The sequence below is a fragment of the Leptosomus discolor genome, chromosome 1 (assembly GCF_034619465.1).
Source record: "Leptosomus discolor isolate bLepDis1 chromosome 1, bLepDis1.hap2, whole genome shotgun sequence".
In the NCBI taxonomy this organism is placed as follows: domain Eukaryota; kingdom Metazoa; phylum Chordata; class Aves; order Leptosomiformes; family Leptosomidae; genus Leptosomus; species Leptosomus discolor.
Window position 1 is genome coordinate 144,539,977 of NC_141391.1, and position 15,655 is coordinate 144,555,631.

General features: G+C 39.4%; 1 protein-coding gene across 1 annotated transcript in view; it reads right to left on the bottom strand.

The window, feature by feature from the left end:
* Nucleotides 1–15,655, bottom strand: part of ABCC9 (ATP binding cassette subfamily C member 9) — a 67,341-nt gene that overhangs the window by 21,818 nt on the left and 29,868 nt on the right. The window contains exons 16-25 of the mRNA XM_009949896.2: nucleotides 15,352–15,457; nucleotides 9,633–9,671; nucleotides 7,995–8,096; nucleotides 6,530–6,614; nucleotides 5,958–6,038; nucleotides 4,807–4,944; nucleotides 4,176–4,301; nucleotides 3,505–3,601; nucleotides 1,166–1,413; nucleotides 75–223 (exon numbers count right to left, since the gene is read on the bottom strand). Coding sequence (XP_009948198.1) covers nucleotides 75–223; nucleotides 1,166–1,413; nucleotides 3,505–3,601; nucleotides 4,176–4,301; nucleotides 4,807–4,944; nucleotides 5,958–6,038; nucleotides 6,530–6,614; nucleotides 7,995–8,096; nucleotides 9,633–9,671; nucleotides 15,352–15,457 — 1,171 coding nt within the window. The remainder of the gene's footprint in view (nucleotides 1–74; nucleotides 224–1,165; nucleotides 1,414–3,504; nucleotides 3,602–4,175; nucleotides 4,302–4,806; nucleotides 4,945–5,957; nucleotides 6,039–6,529; nucleotides 6,615–7,994; nucleotides 8,097–9,632; nucleotides 9,672–15,351; nucleotides 15,458–15,655) is intronic.

Here is a 15,655-nt window from a genome sequence, read left to right on the forward strand (position 1 = left end):
AGTATGTTCCCAGTTACAAACAGGACAGGTTTTGACCATGTAGCTTTTCAGGAGGAATCTTATTTTTGCTGTACCTGATTGGTCCAAGGATGATCTTGTTGAGGAGATTATGGTGTAGGTTCTTGGCTGCTGTAAGGCCCATCCACTCCACAGTCAGAGATGTGATGAGGCAAAGGACAATCCCTGCTCCAGAGAGGATGCTGAAGACAGCTACATGATAAGTCTAATAAAATGACAAATACATCAATCCTAGAAATAAACACCTTTCTCTTTTCTACTAGAAAGTTCCCAAGGTACCTGGTGCAATCAGCTATTATGTCCACATCACTTATATTACATTGTTATATTAATATAATCTTTGGGAAATAAAAGAACTATGACGGAACTGCATTCACATAATTAGAAGATCTAGCAGTTCTGAGATCCCTCAACCTACTGATGAGTACCCTTCAAGACCTTGACATGATAGTACTTAGAACTGTGAAGATAGACTAACTGGATAAATACAGAAGTATGCAAATTTTTAGCCAAGAAACTCAGACAACCAAAGTAGAACCTCTCAAGAATTAAGGCATTTGAGAGATGTTGGAAAGTTCCACTTTATTAAGTTCAAGCACCACTAAAATCCCGAGAGCAAATCCTAGATTCATCTGCCAGGGCTATAACACATTTAACTGTGTTATTACTTCACATAAACTTCTGAAAGTTTACTAAGTGGATTCCAGCGAGATATTTATATATGAATCAAATTTACAGCTATAAGCAGATTGTATTTAAGTAGTACATTTGAAGATTTTTTTTTTTTTTTTTTTTTTATACTGGTAGGACAGTACTGGACAGCCAGTACTGAGCAAAATGGGGTCATTGACTTAGGTGTTAAAAATCCAGATGGAAAATTTTAGTATGAGATTCCTTCCTTTGAAAGGTCAATAATTTTTCTAACCTCAAACATGCTTCTGTTTCAGTTTTGCATGTTCGAAAAGACTGACAACATTTGAATTGTCTTGTGTTCAAGCGTGAACAGTTCACCCATCCTGTATAACAATTAATCTTACTATATCTGTCTTTCCAATCTAGCTGGCTTCTAGATGAACAGCAAATAATTACTTTAGAACATTCTTTCCTTTTTTTTTTTTCCCCTGTCAAACTCCAAGATATGGCTCACCTTATTTGTACTCTTAAGATCATCAACGTTCCTGACTTCATTTGCATTGTCCATGGATGTCCACGTAGCAAGCCAGTAATCTATGGCCACTATAACTGAGTGTTTCAACAACTTCGAGAAAATCATCAGAAAGAGCAAGAAAAATCCTCCAGAGGTTAGATATCTCCAGCAGGTTTTCCATGGCATCTTTGTCCTGAGCCTCAAGACAGTTGACATATTATCATCTTCATCTTCTTCCTCTTCTTCCTCTGTGACTCAGACATTGATCAAGTTAACTTGGATTCAGTAGTAAGAATTACACCTGGTTTTACTAGATTTCATCAACTTTTTTTTTGTTTTGAATATTAATTTTAAGGGCAAGATTCAATTTGTCATTTAAAACCAGCAAACACTTCAGACATATTTCCGTAAGACTTCCCCTGTGCTCTTTGAGCAACTCTATAGACTGTCAGTCTTTGATTTGTTACAGTTTTGTTAATAAAATATTTTTGTAAATCAGGTCTTCAGTACTGACCATTTAGAGACTAGGCCGTTCCCAACCTGTTCAGCTGCTTTTATTATACAGTCAGCAGAGCACTTTGGGTCACATGGAAGGTTCTAGAAAGCTCTCCAAAGCTTTCCATCTAGAGGCTCTGTCATCTGTTGCATGAAAGAGTTCTATTTTCTCTTCATTCAAGATTACTAAAGTTTTGTCTATGACAAAATGATAATTGTTCATATTATACTGAAATAAAATTGGTGGAAGACTTCTGCTGTGGGAAATATATATTTCCTAAGTGCATAAACATGACATTTAAAAAACTTTTTTTTCCAGGTAATAAAAATATACATCTCACTGCCTTGCAGGCTGCACTTCAGGGAGAGAAATGTTGTCCTGCTCTTGACAGTCCTAAACTAACTGCATTTCCACTCATTTCTGATTTTGAATATTAAAAAAGAATTAGTAAGTGATTTCTTGAAAGTTGCAATTCTACACTTTTGGGGACACAGAGACTTTGTGTACATTCCATAGGTCACATAATGAGTACGGATGACCTAGAATGCAATGTCAGTTTATATTTCTGCCCTGAAGTTACTGACACGTGGTTTTGATCTGAATGACGTCTGCTTTTTGCAGGCACTCTGTGGACTACATGAACATGTCTTTTTTCCCCATGTTTTCTGTCTTACCCCACAAAGAAGATACAGGTTTTTGGCAAAGCTTACTTGCACAGACCAAAAGGAGAAGCTTGGGAATGACCTCAATTTAAACTTTTTCAAGAATTTAACTGATAAAGTATACTGATGACTGCACATAGTAAGAGGTTTTCTGCTCAGCTCTGCCAAAGAAGTATGAAGCCAACATAGTATTTCCATCTCAAGGGCTCTGGGGTCCAGCTCTGCCTATTGTACAGTGTTTGGGAATTTCTTCAAAATGGAGCAATCCAGGACCTACTGATCTACGACTTAAGATGACAATCCATCATGAGCATTGCCAGATGAAACACAAGGCATCGATAAAGAGCCTGTTAATAGCCAGTGTGCATTCTGCAATCGCTCCAGCCAACATTGCCATCACAATCCGTGCAATTAGTGCTCCTATTGAGTTAAGGTGAAGCCTGCAGTTCACCTCTTCTCTTCCCTGGCACAAACATACTGCTTGCCAGGGCTGACTACTCCCTTTAGTCCTGGTCTAGCATCCCAGGTATGTTCTTGATGGGTCTTGTTGCCAGCTGCCAATACCCAACCATTCTGCCCCCCACCCCACTTTAAAAGTGATGTGAATCAGAATCTGGACCTCTAAAAACACCAAGACCTGGGGGGCACAAGAAGCTAAGCTTGAGAACAAAGCTTCTCCCATATATAATCTCAGCTAGGAAAATAGCAGGTTAACTCCATATCCAAGAAGGAACTGAAAATTACCAGTTTGATCACATGGTGATATTTCAAAAGCCCAGAACAGACGATTCACAGATATCTCATGAGGGATAGCAGTACAGCTGATCTAACATTATTGTGCCAATCACTAGGCTACCCCAATGACTAGGCTACCCCAATTTATTTTAATTACACTTCTCACTGTTGTTTTACTTCTATCTCACCCCTCAATACCTCCAGGCAGTATGAGTTAGCAAAGAAATTAACTTGGTTTTGTACACCCTTATCCCCGCACAATGTTTAGAGAAATCCATGGAGAATCCCTTAAACAGGTCATATTGTAAACAGGTTGAAGTATTGGACTTTCCACTGTTATTACCAAGTGTCATCAACATCTTCATACTTCGTTGCTAAGAACTGCCAGCTATTCCAGTGGAAAGGCAATGAAATATGAGTAAATAAAGTGAAATGATAAAAGTTACCTTCATCTTCATCTTCCAGTTGTGATTTGGATTCTCTGGGGTACATAGCCCTTCTGAGGGTTTTTCTCTCAAGAGTAGTCTGGTCAGCTTCCATATCCTGCAATAAGAAAACTTATTTATTAATTTGAGAGCTTAGCTGTCTGCCACTGTGGTAGCACCAACAGTAATCTTAAAGAGACTTTATTTGGATCATTTAGCTCACAGAATGAAAAAGCACAATGTTTTAGGATTTATCTTTCATAAAATCCTGCTTTGTCCACTTCCTTCCCTCTCTCTTTCTTCCATTCTTTCATTCCCTGTCTTCTGGAATGATAAAAACTTCAAAAATAGTCTTTAGAGAATCCTAAATGCTCATGGCAATAACAGAATAGAAGGCTAAGAGATACTTTAGGAAGTCCCTTAGTCACTCCCTTGCCCCAGCAGAAGATCAGTTGTGCACTGCTTTTCAAAAAGATGTTTGCTTAATGTGTCCTTACAAGCCACCCATGACAGATACACCACACACTTCCTAGACAATTTATTCTCGTCCTTAAAGTTCTTTACAGTTCTTGAGTTTTTTCCCTAATGTCTAGTTTACAACTTGCTTTCTGACATGGTTTGGTTTTTTTAGAAATTAACTGAAAATTATTTATTTTCAGAGTGGTCATTCTTGCCCAAATGCTCCTATTTACCTTTTCCAATTCTTGATCTTGGCGATTCATCAAAGTTTTCCAGTGTTCATATAGCTCAACGTCCTTGTTTTGGATATCCTTTAGTGTCCCTTCTCTAAGCACCATTCCATCCTTCATTGCTATGATCTAAGGGAGAAAGCATCCAACAGGTCTACTCAGCAACATAGATACCATAATCAGCAACCTGGATCCTACATGTCTCAGTATTGGTGAGATTATCATTATGCAGATTTATGTGTTAATTTTATTCAATATTTTATTAACAACTTCTTAAGTTTGTTGACACAGCTCATAAACTGAAACTTCTATAAGCTGTGCTTACCTGTACGTGCAAAAAGCATGGACAAGACATAATAAGTAATAGTCATATTTGCAATCGAATCATAATTCTCCAGTGGCTTTCAATCAAAAAAACAACGTAAAAATAGAAACACTACACAAACAATGTAAAAAAAAATTGTTCCTTCTACTATAACATCCATATTATGTAAAGTGGCAGTTAGACACATGACATACGGAATTAAGAAGGAGGGACTCAGAGGAAAGCAGTGATCTCATTAAGCAATATGGTGCTAACTGCAAGTGTATGTTCATCATTAGCAAAGCCGCGTGATGGTATCCCTTCTCTTACCCAGTCAGCATGTGGTAGATATTGTAACTTATGTGTCACCAAAACAAGAGTCCTCTTGTCTTCCTGCAGAAACTTCAAAATCCCTTCCTGCATTAAGTGATCACTTAAGTGAATGTCCAGTGCAGAGAATGGGTCATCCTGCAATTAAATAATATTTAAAAAATATTAGAACGCGATAAAAAAATTAGTTTTATTTCTATCAAGACTTTTTTAAAAATAGAAAGCATCTACCATTAGTAGCATTTAATTTCTCTCTAATGACTTAGACCTAGCCAGAGGGCTGCACTACAAACAGTAAGCTAGAATCCATTGCTCTTAAGTTCATAGCCAAGGGCTCAGTTAATTTTTTGTGTCGAGATGCATGCAGTGCTGGTGCCACACTGACAGCGTGAAGTAATCCTGATCAGGAACACCAGAACTGAAATTTCCCATCCAAATTTGAAAATGCCAGGATCCAGAGCCAAGCTTGGGCCTAATTTTGATGGGAAACTGGCACAGGGAAGTTAAAGCAGAGTTAGGAACTGTTCTCATTTCCTCCAAACTAAACTGCAGATGTGCTTGGTCTTCACTTTGAATGAGTGTAGCTAGCAACAAGACATCATTCAGATGAGGATACTAGTATGCAAACACTTCCTCCAAGAACAGAAGTCCCTGGTTAATTTTGAATAGGCTCAAACAGCCCCTTCATGAGTAGTAGCCTCCTGAAATTCCTGATATGTCTTGAAATTAGTGACAGAGAAGGGAAAGTTTGTCCAACTCCCCAGCACTCTGCAGGAGAGCGCTGAACCCTCAGTCTGTTCATTGTTCCCAAGTAGGTGCATTATGGTGCTTTTCCTTATCAGAAGTCCTGCTGATTTCAGTGGGACTGTGTTGATAGTAGGTCACCACTGAGAGCAAGCAAAAGTTAAACAATCTGTTCTACTCTTCCAGTGTTAATCTCTGTAGGTAATCCCACCTTCATCAGTCTCCCAGTATGTTTTGATGCTGCCTCTGGTGGATGTTTATTTCCTATATCTATAATTTGGATTTTAGGTTGAATACAAGTCCCAACAGTTTTCTAAATCTAACATAAATTTTTCTAAAGCTAAATATAAGGAATGACTGGTTTATTACCAACTTTCCATGCTCCATGTGAGAAAGAAAAATCTTACCAAGAAGACAATGTTGGTGTTCTGATAGAGTGCTCGAGCTACACAGATCCTCTGTCGTTGGCCACCACTTAAATTAATCCCCTAATGAGTATAATGGATTAGAAATATGCATCTTTGAATAAACATTATGATAGGACTTTGGAAATGTGATTTTTTGCAATTACATAGAGTTACAATTAAAAAAAAAAGCTTTGTTAAAATGCTAATCCTGTTGATAAACACACATAATCCTCATATAATATCAGAAGAAAAATGATTATTCAGCAACTAATCATGGGTAAATGTAAATTATGAAGAGCTTCTCTAAGCACAGTAGGCTTCTTAGATGGAAAAATGCAACCAATACTAGCATCAAATTCTGCAAGCAAAATACAGGAGACTTTGCTTAAAAAATCCCATTTTAGAAACAGCTGAAGAAGGAAAAAAGTTTTAACTTTTTTTTGCAGTAACCTCTGGTGAATTACAGTTGTTTACCAGGCTGGCAGCCCAATATAGACTAGATCTGAGTGATATCAGAGAGTGCCTTCTTAATACATAGGCTAAGCAGAAATAAAAGCATTCATGTTATTTACCCTTTCTCCAATTTCTGTCTGGTCACCAAATGGTAGTAAGTCAATGTCAGGCTGCAGAGAGCACGCATCTGTAACAGCTTTGTACCTGTAAAAACAAGATGGTCATTGCAATTATTTAACAGCCACTTGCTTTGCTATACACAGAAACCTCCAGCTCAAATTCACTGCTAAGTTATTATGGCTCTGTGATGGTTGGATAATTGCAAAACTAAGCAGGGCAAAATGATTATTCAGCAAGTGATCATGAAGCATTTTAAAATAAGCATTGTAAAAAATGATCTATTTGTTGTAGATCTTTATTGGCAAGCCTACTTTTTAAAGATCCAATTACGTAAATATTGAGTACGTTCCTCCCTATCACAGAGCTGTTTTGCTGGACTCTGGAGTATTTGAAGCCATTTTCCAAGGAGTTATTATTCTTCCCCCTTTAGGTGCCTCTTCATTTACTTCAGTGGGATATTACAGTGCTTCTGATCTTGCCAGAACCAGGAAACCACCTGCAAAAACTTGAAAATTGTTGTGAGATTTCTAGCTCTGTGGATTATCGCAGATGATCTGCTAATAAGCAGCTGGGATCAGACTATTTGAGTGGTGTAATTCAGCCTTGCCCCTTTCATATGAGTGAAATAGGCTGATGGATGCAGTAGACGAAGAATCCAGTCCCTGAAATTTTAGACGCTTATCTGGATTTTGAGATATTTGGTCATTGCTAAGTTTTATTAAGTGGGAATGGAGTCATACATCTTAACAAAACACACACTGAGAGGAATAGGATGTATTTTTAATAAACCAAAGAGAGTATTGCCTTGAAAACATCAGCAATTTGTTTTCCTTAAGTTGAGTCACTTTTTCCATTGCATTTGTTAGCTGACTTTTTAGAAGGACACAAGAAGCAAGTGCTGGATAGGCACAACAGAAGCTGTGAACCTCAGCTTTCATGATCCCTCCTCCTGTATTTCTAAAGGAAGAATTAAGGTTATTTCCTTGAGGCACGCCATCTTCATACGTGCAGTGTTTTTGTAAAGTGGCTGTTCCAGTAACTTGATCACAGCAGGATTAGCACATAAACTCAGTGGAAACATGCCTAGAATCCCTATTTTCAGAGTCCTCTGGCAACCTCAGGCTGCATTAAACAAAACAAAAATATGTCGGTAGTCTCCAAAGATGGGATTCATCTCACCTAACTTTAGCTGCTTGGAAACTACACATATGGCTTCCACTGTATTCCGTGGAGAGCCACTGCCGCTGTGTGATTTCTTGCAAACATTTTAAATATGCACTCTGGTTAGAGAGGGAGCCTTGAAAGATTTATTTAAAGCCTAGTTTAAAACATAAACCTTCCTTTGAGATGGCTGAAGTCAGGTTAGCTAAATCCACCCCAGGGTTAATGTGCGTCGATATTTTTCAGAATCTACAAACTTCCTCCAGAGGCCAAGAACTTTTTTAAAAGAAGGTTGATATTTACCTCTGTTTATTAAATGGGCTTCCAAAGATAATGTTTTCCTCCACGGTTGCATTCAGCAGCCATGGCTTCTGAGCTGCATAAGCCACCGAGTATCTGTTTCTACTGTAGACAGATAAAGAGCATTAGTTAAAAGCAAAGCACCCACATTATGAAAGAGAATCAGGTTTTTTAAAATTAATTTTATGCATGTGCATTCATAAAAATACAGGGAAACACATAGGCAAAGCAACTGTTACAAAAGTGAAGGGAAGAATTTTAAATTAGATGCTTTTGTTAGAACAGCACCCACTCTCTCCCCTGATGGCAAATTCTACACTTTAGGTTGTATTCTATTCTACTGTAAATGGCTGGTATATACCTCAGTCTAGTAACTGCAATTTCCATCCAAAGGCAAATTACAAATAATCAAAACTATTAAATTCTCACAAGAATAGTTATTTGGTATTTTTTTCCTCTAAAGTCAAAACAGGTGGTGAAAAGACACGGTTTAAATGGCATCAGTACACTTGACTTGCTGCTTTCTGAGTTTTGGATTATTTTACATGGCCATACACATGAAATACTTTTTTCTCAGGGAATGGTTTTTTCTATTAGATCCTCAGTGGACTGACATGATACTGGAAAAGAGAGCTGTTTAATACAGATTGGGAAGGAATCACTATTTATTAGACATAATATAGACATAAGACATCACACATAAATTTGTATAAATACCTAATGACGTGTACAATAGGGGTATGAATGTTTTTTTACTTCTGGCTGTTTTGCCTATGTACAGTGTCAAAAAAGGTTATGTAATTTCAGACACTTTCTGAGATGCCCAAGACATGTGAGGAAGGAGGCATGAATTGGTACCAGCCTGTGGATCTGAACACTTATCTTCATTCTCAGTCTCTTTGGCGGTGTTGCTTCAAACCAAACATTTGATATAGCTATGTGTGTAAGCATCTAGGATTTGCTATTGAGAGAGAGGGTGCTAGGGTATGAGAAATAGCTGGTTAGAAACAGTCAGTAGTATCCCCGAAATTTTAGGAGTTTTAGCAGTTCAATAGGCGCTAGTATGAAATATGTCCTCAGGATTATCAAGTAGCAAATCATGGTGTGGCTCCCAACCACAGCTATGTGTGCCACTACTTCTCTATCATTTATGACGTGTTTTTAGTTTCGCTTGTCCTTCTTTCAAACCTGCAGGCCCTTTCCCTGTATCGGGGGGTGAAGTCACTGCTTGACTTCAGCTGGAGCACAGCCGGCTCCCTTTGCACGCTGTGCGCCCTGCTCCATCACACAGGGCCCTGCTCCATCACACAGGACGTGCAAACACATGGGAGGGTACACGTGATGATGTCTTAGATCTATAGGCCTGTCTTGCAAGATATGGAGCACACTAAACTCCCAGTGATGTCAAAGGGGAGCTGGGAGCACTGAACATCTTTCAGACAAGACTGAGGTAGTGGTACAATGGCTGGAGAAGATTGGGATCCACTGGATTTAACATAATCTGACAGTTAATCCTATGGTAAATGATTAACAACATGGTAAGAAGACACAGAGATGGCTGAAGGGTACAAAGATGGAGGTTTGAGAAAATTCTGAAGAATTGAATGAGTGTATTATGATACACTAAAACAGAAATAATACCTTCTGGATGCTTCAAAAGAAGGTTCAGTTTCATTTACACTGCAAGTTATGGTAAATTACATTTAGTAAGCAGGAAATACAGAGAATAACATTTTGTGCAAGTTTTACATATAGGGAAACATATTTTAAGAACTGAACATCACTTTGGGTTTTTTGGCTCTTAAAGGGAAAATAAACAAGGTCTAATTGAAGTTATATAACTTTTCTAAATACAATAGTTTCATATCTATAGAGTGTAGTGGCTAAACAGGCAAGCTATATTGTTAGAAAATGTATTAAAACTTAAAAGTATTGTAAAACCTGTTAAAAACGAAATTATCAATATTGCCTGGGCAGATAAAAGGTTGACAAGGAGTAAGTTGGCTTCTCCACACAGTTCTGTCAATGACCTGCAAAAATTGGTAGCTACTCTAATGTCAAATTTCTCCTGGACCAAAGACAAGCTTTGCAGATATGATTTTGCAAAGTACAAATGCACTTTGGAATCAGAGGAGATTTTGAACCTGTTTATAGCAGTAAGGCTACATCGAGCCATGCATGGCACTACAACGTGCAGGCTTTTCATGTCAACCTCCATTTCTTAAGAATCATATCAAGGAAATACATTTTGAAGAACATGCAATGGCAGTAATGAGTGATTTTGCAGCTCCCTCTGTTTGTTAATTGACTTATTAGCAGCGTCGAGGGCATGGAATGGAGTCAAAGCAGTTCTGGACCAGCAATGCTGCTCATGTCCAGGCATGGCGACACATCACTGAAAAGTGCAAAACCTAAAAGACTAAGTTTTCGTCAGGTAAATGGAAACAGGCACTAGAAGGGACTAGAAAAATTATATTAATGTGTTATTTGCCTGACTTTTAAAAAAACCCAAACAAACAAATCCTCCCCTCCCAAGCCTACGAATCCTCCAGATGAAATATTTTACTGCTGAGACAGAAATGTCCGCTTGCCTGCTGGGATAGCAGTAACTGCAGCTGCATTCATAAGCAGAGGATCCAAGTCTGGCAAAGGGCATAAAAATCCTAATAGCAAATCCCTCGTAATGCCAGACTCACATGTTAAGCATCTTCCCAAAATGCCAGAACTGAGACATGTTGCTTTCAGTGCTGCCCATCAGCTCTCTAAGAACTTTGATAATTCATGCCTCCTAAAGTGCACAATCAGTGTGTTTCCTTCGTGCACCTATTGCCAGAGAATATGTTACATCAGGAGTGAATAAGCCCTGCTGATTGTTTCAGAAGGGTCAGAGAGCCATAAATTGAGGCTCAAAGCAGACTTCACCAGAGCTGGTCCTTTATTCAATAGAAGCTTCCAGTCTTCTCTACAATGGAAAAAAATTACATGAAAGCAAAAGATGGAGTCTAATGAGAGATTAAAAGGAGGTCAGAAATTAGGTCAAGCCAAACAAAAAAGAAGAAAACCTAAATTTCCTCTGTTAGAAACCCCCAAACTTTTATCAGCAGAGAATTGCAATGGTACAGAAAGGGATAATGCTTTCATGTACACGTTTGGGAGTGCCTTCTGAAGTACAATTTAAGAGAAACTGGGCAGAAGCCTTGCAAGACCCCTTGCAATTCTATACCAGATTTAATATGCTTGCCATTATAATCAAATAGATTATCTGAATGAGCATGGACTAATTTTAGGATCTCATTTTCTTAAACTCTTCTTCCTTAGTTAGAAAAATTCATTCCATGCTTAGCTTGACATTAATTCTTCCAAATTCTAAGCGTGATTTCTGTGAGAACCCACGTTCATTAATAATCTCATGCATAAACACACATAAAGCCTTTGCTGAGCTGGAGCCTTCACAAACAAGGGGATTAAGTATTTGGTCTTGCACTTTATTACCCTACTGAATCTGAAAGAGTGATGCAATTGCAGGGCATGGGAGTGGGCTGAAACTGAAGCTCCTGAGATTTCTAAAAAGAGTATTTTATTTGCCTGCTGGGATTAGTAATCTTTGTTCTAATTTCTTTATTTATTGAAATGTGGCTATTTATACTGATTTTTATTCTGTACTTTAAAATACACATATTCCCTAAAAATGGGGCATGGTAAGTTCAAGTCTGAAATGGTAGGAAAGCCCAAACTGAGTAGATCAATTACATATTTTTATAAGATTTTGAGTATATAAACTGATCTGTCAGAAATGTATTTAAACCAAAATTTTAAGGAAAAGTAAAAAAGAAATCTTGTTGAAGTTTGGCTAAATCTGGATATGTTAAAATAGACTAATGCATCTCTAACCAGGCCCAAATTCCCTCAGACTACAAAATGAAAATGGAGGAAAAAAAAAGTGATATGAAATCTCTAGGATATTACTGTAATGGCAGAACGAACCATTTCCTCTGCTAATACAGGCAAGAGATTTGAGGCAAGATAAGGACCAAGCATCTACACAAATTCTAGCCAGCAGTTTGGAGGAATTTGTTCCCATCCCTGCACCAGCCATAGCAGCACAGCAGCCTTAGTGGGTATGCTGACTTTGGCTACTGACATTTATCTGGCTGACCATGTATCCATCTATGGAGAACACCCTTCAGGGTCTTCTATGAGCTACTGTGGTTGCAACCTTTTGGTAAGCAGTTGTATTTGGTAATCCTCCTGAGGGCAGCACTGACTCTTCCTAATTTTCTTGAAGCCTTCCGTAGCTTGAGGGCAGAACAGGCCATTTAGGAGAATCTGTTTCATGATTCTTGTGTTTCCCATGCTTTTCATTTAGTACACAACAACCTGTTTGCACAGAAATCAGTTAAATGTACAGAAAATGTGTACCAAGTGAAGGGCTTCCACTTAGCCACTCTGCTTGGCGATCTGAGAAGATGGTTCTGACTGTTTGGCTTGATGTGGATGAAGGGAACATATATCTCTGCATATTCCCCACATCTGTCCCTGTATGGACTTAATAGCTCAGATCTGAAACAGGCTGAGCTGAATCACTGCATCCGGATAGCTTCATACTTCAGTGTTTAAGAAGTTGCTCTAGCTAATTGCTCACTGGGAAAAAAAAAAGCCAACTGAGTTCTGACCCGTAAGATTTGCCCTGACCAAGATCTCTTACAGAAAGATACACTAACACACTTTCTTTCCAGACCAGTGACAACCCTGGCAGCAGAACATACAGCTCTCACTGCAGACAACCACAACAGCAACAGGGTATTCAATCCTCGTGAGGGGTTTTCACAGTGATGCACTGCAGGATTAGCCCAATATAACTGGGGCTGAAATGAGATCCATCATTACTATTACTATGTTGCTATACCTGAATTTGCTGGGGAATTCACCTACCCTGCATTTCATCCCTGGATCAGTAGCTGCGTTAGTCATGCATGTGAAATCACATGGAAAGGGACTTATGAGAGTAAATAGGACCTTCATTATGGTTTTGTGAATGATAGGATCCACTTAGTTAAATACCTGAAGCGTCATTCTGTATTCATCTGTCTGTCAGGCAGTCTGAAATTATCAGCAAAACATAACCATGTTTGCATCAGCTATATCACAATACCAAATTACAGTTTGTAATGAAAAAAAGTCACTTAGTAAGGCCTGAGATGCTTGCTAAAACCTGAGTTACCTGTTCAGTTATGTGCAGACTGCTAATCAGATGGCAATATGATCTTAATCCCTCTTGAACAATGTGAAACTTAAATAGTATTTTATAATATTTCCTAGTATCTTTCTAAGATTTCTTTTTCGTCTAATCTTCCTAAGATTACATATCCTTCTCTAGGACAAATTCAATTATTTCTCAAATATACCTTTGAAAACAGCTGTGTGAAAAATTTTAAGGTACACTCTACTCCTTGTAGGGGGACTACAGGGGTGGATTCTGTGAGAAGCTGCTAGAAGCTTCCCCTATATACTGATACAGCCAGTGCCATCCAGCTCCAAGACGGACCCGCCATCAGCGATGGTGGTGGTGCCTCTGGGATAGCACACTTAAGAAAGGGAAAAAAGTTACTGTGCAAAAGCAAGTGCAGCCGGAGAGAAGGGTGACAATATGTGAGAGAAACAACTCTGCAGACACCAAGGTCAGTGAAGAAGGAGGAGGAGGAGATGCTCCAGGCACCGGAGCAGCGATTCCCCTGCAGCCTGTGGTGAAGACCATGGTGAGGCAGGCTGAGGTTAATGGTGCACCAGATATCCACCTGCAGACTGTGGAGGACACCACACCAGAGCAGGTGGATGTGCCTGAACAAGTCTGTGACCCTGTGGAGAGCTTGCGCTGGACCCGGCTCCTGGCAGGACCTGTGGAACCATGGAGAGAGGAGCCCACGCCAGAGCAGGTTTGCTGGCAGGACTTGTGACCCCATGGGGGACCCACGCTGGAGCAGACTGTTCCTGAAGGACTGCACCCCAGGGAAGGGACCCACACTGGAGCAGTTCATGAAGAACTGTAGCCCACGGGAAGGACTCATGTTCTTGAAGAAGTTTTGGGGGGGACTGTTTGCCATGGAAGTGACCCCATGCTAGAGCAGAGGAATAGTGTGAGGAGTCCTCCCCCTGCGGAAGAAGGAGGAGCAGAAACAACATGTGGTGACCCGACCACAACGCCCATTCCCCATCCCCCTGTGCTGCTGAGCGGGGAGGAGGTAGCAGAGCTGAGCCCAGGGAGAATGGAGGGGTGAGGGGAAGGTGGTTTTAAGATTTGGTTTTATTTCTCATTACCCTATTATGATTCGATTGGTAACAAATTAAACTAATTTCCCTAAGTTGAGTCTGTTTTGCCCGTGACGGTAATTGGTGAGTGATCTCCCCATCCTTATGTCGACCCCCAGCCTTTTGTTATATTTTCTCCCCTGTCCAGCTGATAAAGCAGCTTTGGTGGGCACCTGGCATTCAGCCAGGGTCAACCCACCACAGTCACATATTCTTCTTCCTTCAAAGCTTAAACTCACATATGGTAAACTAAAGTTAGTCTTGACTTGGCTCCAACTGTACCTGCTACTCCAGTGAGATCATACATTTAGAATAGCAGACAGTGAAATATGTCAGGGGAACAAAAAATGCCACGCATACTAGCACAGGAAAAGCAAACATACTCAGCCTGCAACACTGCTGTAAGAAAAAGATGACCAAGGAGGTTACTAGTCAAGGGATGGGGCAACAAAATACTGGTCTCTGTGACAAAATCCTGGATGTATTACCATGAAGAGTAACACTGACTTCCATAGGCGAGGCTTGGGCCAGGGAAGAGGAAAAGCGTTGCTCTTGTGTTATTATATCACCTTTTTTTTTTTTTTTCTCTGCTAACAGCAGCATCACCAAGTGGGAAGGACAGCCTTTCCTGCATGCTGGTACCCCACACATACTACTCGACTGAAGATACTCCAGCCTGTCATGCTTTCACTGGTGTGTACAGTAGCAGCATAACAACACTGACTTCAATTACAGTAAGTACTGAAGATGATTTGATAACAGGAATAATATATGCTTTCTATTGAGGTCATCTGCTAGGGCTAATATATTACATATTAATTGCCAGACTAGCCTCTTTTCCTTCCAGAGGCACTCTGCTCTGCCTGCTCTGAACCACGACAAAACAGCAATGAAAATCCTTCATAATTCACAGGTGATGCCTTCCAGAGAGGATCTGGGTGATGATAATATTTCAACATGAAGTTCTGAGACATGAATTTTACATTTCTGACAGCAAATCCCAACTACCTCCTTCTTAAATGAATACAGCAATTAATAGCTATATGAAACGTACTTGCTCCAGTGAACTTTTCCCTCCAGCGTCTGCATCTCTCCCAGTATAGCAAGGAGAAGTGATGACTTGCCACAGCCAACTTGACCCACAATCATTGTCATCTGACCTATGATAATAATAATAACAAACACATTTTCAAAACAGAAAAAATCCAGTTCTAATCAAGTCCACAAGACCCAACTAAATCCAGTTCTAGAGCACTTGAACTAGTTGGTTAAATTTGTTAGCATCTACTACATAAATAGGCAATATTGCATATATTCATCTATGGAAATGTACATTAATGGACAATACAAGTACACAC